At 42.2% G+C, this 2,915-nt stretch overlaps 1 protein-coding gene across 2 annotated transcripts; it reads right to left on the minus strand.

Moving 5' to 3' along the window:
- Nucleotides 1–510: 510 nt before the first annotated feature.
- LOC26526035 (prisilkin-39) lies at nucleotides 511–2,401 on the minus strand. Of its 2 annotated transcripts, XM_015158724.2 has the most exons (4): nucleotides 2,148–2,396; nucleotides 1,976–2,081; nucleotides 1,516–1,803; nucleotides 511–948 (listed from the first exon to the last, which is right to left on the minus strand). In XM_015158724.2, the coding sequence occupies exons 1-4, from the start codon at nucleotides 2,172–2,174 to the stop codon at nucleotides 923–925; spliced, it is 447 nt and encodes a 148-aa protein (XP_015014210.1). In that variant the 5' UTR covers nucleotides 2,175–2,396; the 3' UTR covers nucleotides 511–922. The 2 variants fall into 2 exon arrangements, with proteins under 2 accessions (XP_015014210.1, XP_015014209.1); XM_015158723.2 differs by lacking the exon at nucleotides 511–948 and having other exon boundaries at nucleotides 1,271–1,803; nucleotides 2,148–2,401.
- Nucleotides 2,402–2,915: the final 514 nt, after the last annotated feature.

Consider the following 2,915-nt stretch of genomic DNA (forward strand, 5'->3'; position numbering starts at 1 on the left):
TTAAAGAAAAATTCCATATGAAATGAGCGTATTGTATCTGTATCTTGTGTCCCTGGTTCTTCGTTGTCGGTATGTTTTTCAATTTTATGACTGCACGGAAGGAAGCAGCGCATTCAATGGAACCAGCCAAATGAGACAAGCCGATGAGCAAATGGGTAAATAGATTAAAAAATCGCAGATGTTATGAATGGAAAAAGTCTGAGTATGAAGGTATGCCTTTCAGTGTTTTTGTCATTCAGGTTTTTATGTTTAAAGGAATGCCAAAATATAGAAATTCCAATTCAGCGCCTCTTTTATCACCTTAATGTTTTCCCTTTGAAGATAAAATCGTTTGGTTCGTGAGAAAATCCGAATTATTGTAATAAACTTAGCTAATTGTTTAAAAAATGCTTGCGCCTTTGAACTGAAAAATTTCCCTAGCCTGGAAATTTCCTTGCCAAATTATATTTTAACTTTTCTTCTTCGCTCGCTCCATTCGGGCTAATTAATTTTCTTACGGTCCGACATAAATTTGTTGGAAAATATTGCTTTATTTAACAGGGGAAATCTATTAGCTTATCACAAATTGCTCTCAGCACATGCTCAACTGGCAAAGGGACTCGGGCACTTTTCCGAGAAAATTCAAGTGAAAACTGTGCTCCGCTGCATTTACGAGCTTGCAGATGCCGAGGGGGAAAACATAAACATGAATTTACTACGAATTTAAGGCTCTATACTCAAGATGCCGCACAGACTTTGTCTCCCCGCAAAAACTTGAAGATATTTTCGGTGCGACGGTAGAGTTAAAGTTTGCCGGCTCTGGGGTTATTTCGTCTTCGGAGATGTGTTGGCTAATAAATTGCTTATATAAGTTTTACGATCTTTTTGTGTGTTGATTTTAATGCGTGCCGGAGTGTTGCATTTGGTTAAGTTCCTGGCGGCTTTAGCCAAAAGTGCTGCGCACATAGCCTGAAAAATGAAAAGAGTGGTGTGAGTGAAGGCCAAAAGTCGGCAACGCAATGCTGCCAAACAAGTAATAGGTATAGTCAACTTTCAGGTCGAAGCTGCAAAAGTCAATTAAGTTTAGGCAACAGATCAGACAAGAAACACACATTTTTACCGGCACTGGAGAGCATGAATATGAACGAATGACAAATGGGCAGATTTGAGTGTGCAATTGGGCGTGTCCGCAGGTAATTTGAATGCCTCATGGAAATGTAACCTAGAAGCAAATTAATTACGCGCCAAGCCAAAGCGACAGCTTACACATTAAATTAGTAGCAATTTAGATATGGTTGCGTATTTTATTATTAGTCAAGAGGGCAGAGGGTAAAGGCGGTAACAAAAATGCAATAACAACAGACACAAAAGCAGATCCTCAGTTATAGCCACGATAGGAATTCGAGCCATACGAGCGATCTCTCGAGATTGGCAGCCCAAAGCGATCTGTATCATCGTAGTAGCCATATCCGCGATTCCTCTGGCCCTGATAGTCCCGCTGCCAATATCCCGAATATTGCCTAAAACCTCCATTACCTCCGTAGCCGCCATATCCTCCGTATCCGCCTCCTTGGCTGCCCAGGATGTTCGTGGTGGGATAACTGCTAGTGGAATAATAGTTATAGCCTTGGGTGGGGTAGTAGCTGGAGGAACCATAGCCCCCCTGGTTGGGGTAGTAGGTGGTAGAGCCATATCCCGAGCCTGGATAATATCCCGATGAGCCGTAGTAGTTGGTATTGTAGCCGGGATAGTAGGGGTTGCTCGGGCGATTGTAGTTGTAGCCATAGTTCGGATACCCAGAGCCCGTTCCAAACAGATTGAGCACTAAAAAGTTGTAGGCAAAGAAGAATAAAGATGGTTTAATTACGTACTACCTTTGCGGGTATAAAACAATGACGCAAATATAAATATACTTGTATTTCAAGGAGATTCAAAGCTCGGAAGAAACCAGTAGTGGTATATAAATTTAATTTTTCACTTTGTATCGTGTACTCACACTTGGCCGAAGTCTCGGCGGTTGCCAAATCACCTGTTGTCGTCCTGGTCGCAGTTGTCACCTGATTTTCTGGGAGCGCGGCACTCCAGACTCCAGTTACGGCCAACTAAAAAGTTAAAGAGCTCTTGTTTTCGGCTATTTAGGCAAATTGAATATTCCTGAGAGCACTCACCATTACGGTAATCAGCTTGATGAACATGACACTGGATTTAACTATTTTTCAAATAAAGAATCTTAAGTAGACTTCCCGGCAAGAGAGGTTTGGAAACCAAGACAACTGCTTGGCTCGGCTGTTGGACGTTAAATAATTCTGTTTCTCAGACAAGGGGCCAATTTATATTTTTCATTTTCCGGCTGAGTTGCTGCGCTCAAGTTGAAGTCGCCGTCAACGTTGAGACAAACAATCCGCAACAGAAACAAAACAAAGCCCCCAACTCCCGCACTTGTCGCACTTTTGTATCTCACTTGAGGTGAAGCTCGGGCTTATTACTCATACGACACGTTGGTGCGACCAAAGCGAAACTCCAGTGGAAATGCAGCCCTAAAGAGTTCTAGCCATTCTGAGCAGTCACAGTCAGACCTTTTCTGCCTGTGATTACATATGATTATTGAATAATACGCGTAATATTCTCAATTACACGAGGCAGGTGACAAAATAAATGCCCATCTTGCCAGTGCGTGAGCCGGGTTTAATAATACCTACCTGTTTGCCTTTGCAAAACTTTAGCAAACACAAATAGCCAGAGCAAAAACAAAACTAAAACAAAACTGAAACAAAAACAGCGGCAGAGAAAAGCCCCGCCCCGGTAAACCATTGAATATTTACCCACAGTTCACAGATCGCATTTCTTTCAAGTTTCCCGCCATCTCGCAATGAATGAGAATGCTGAAAACGCTGCTGGCCAGGTCGTGTGTGTTTAGTATATCTTTAATTCCAATT

Source organism: Drosophila erecta, unplaced genomic scaffold, assembly GCF_003286155.1.
Source record: "Drosophila erecta strain 14021-0224.00,06,07 unplaced genomic scaffold, DereRS2 tig00000021-arrow-pilon, whole genome shotgun sequence".
In the NCBI taxonomy this organism is placed as follows: Eukaryota; Metazoa; Arthropoda; class Insecta; order Diptera; family Drosophilidae; genus Drosophila; species Drosophila erecta.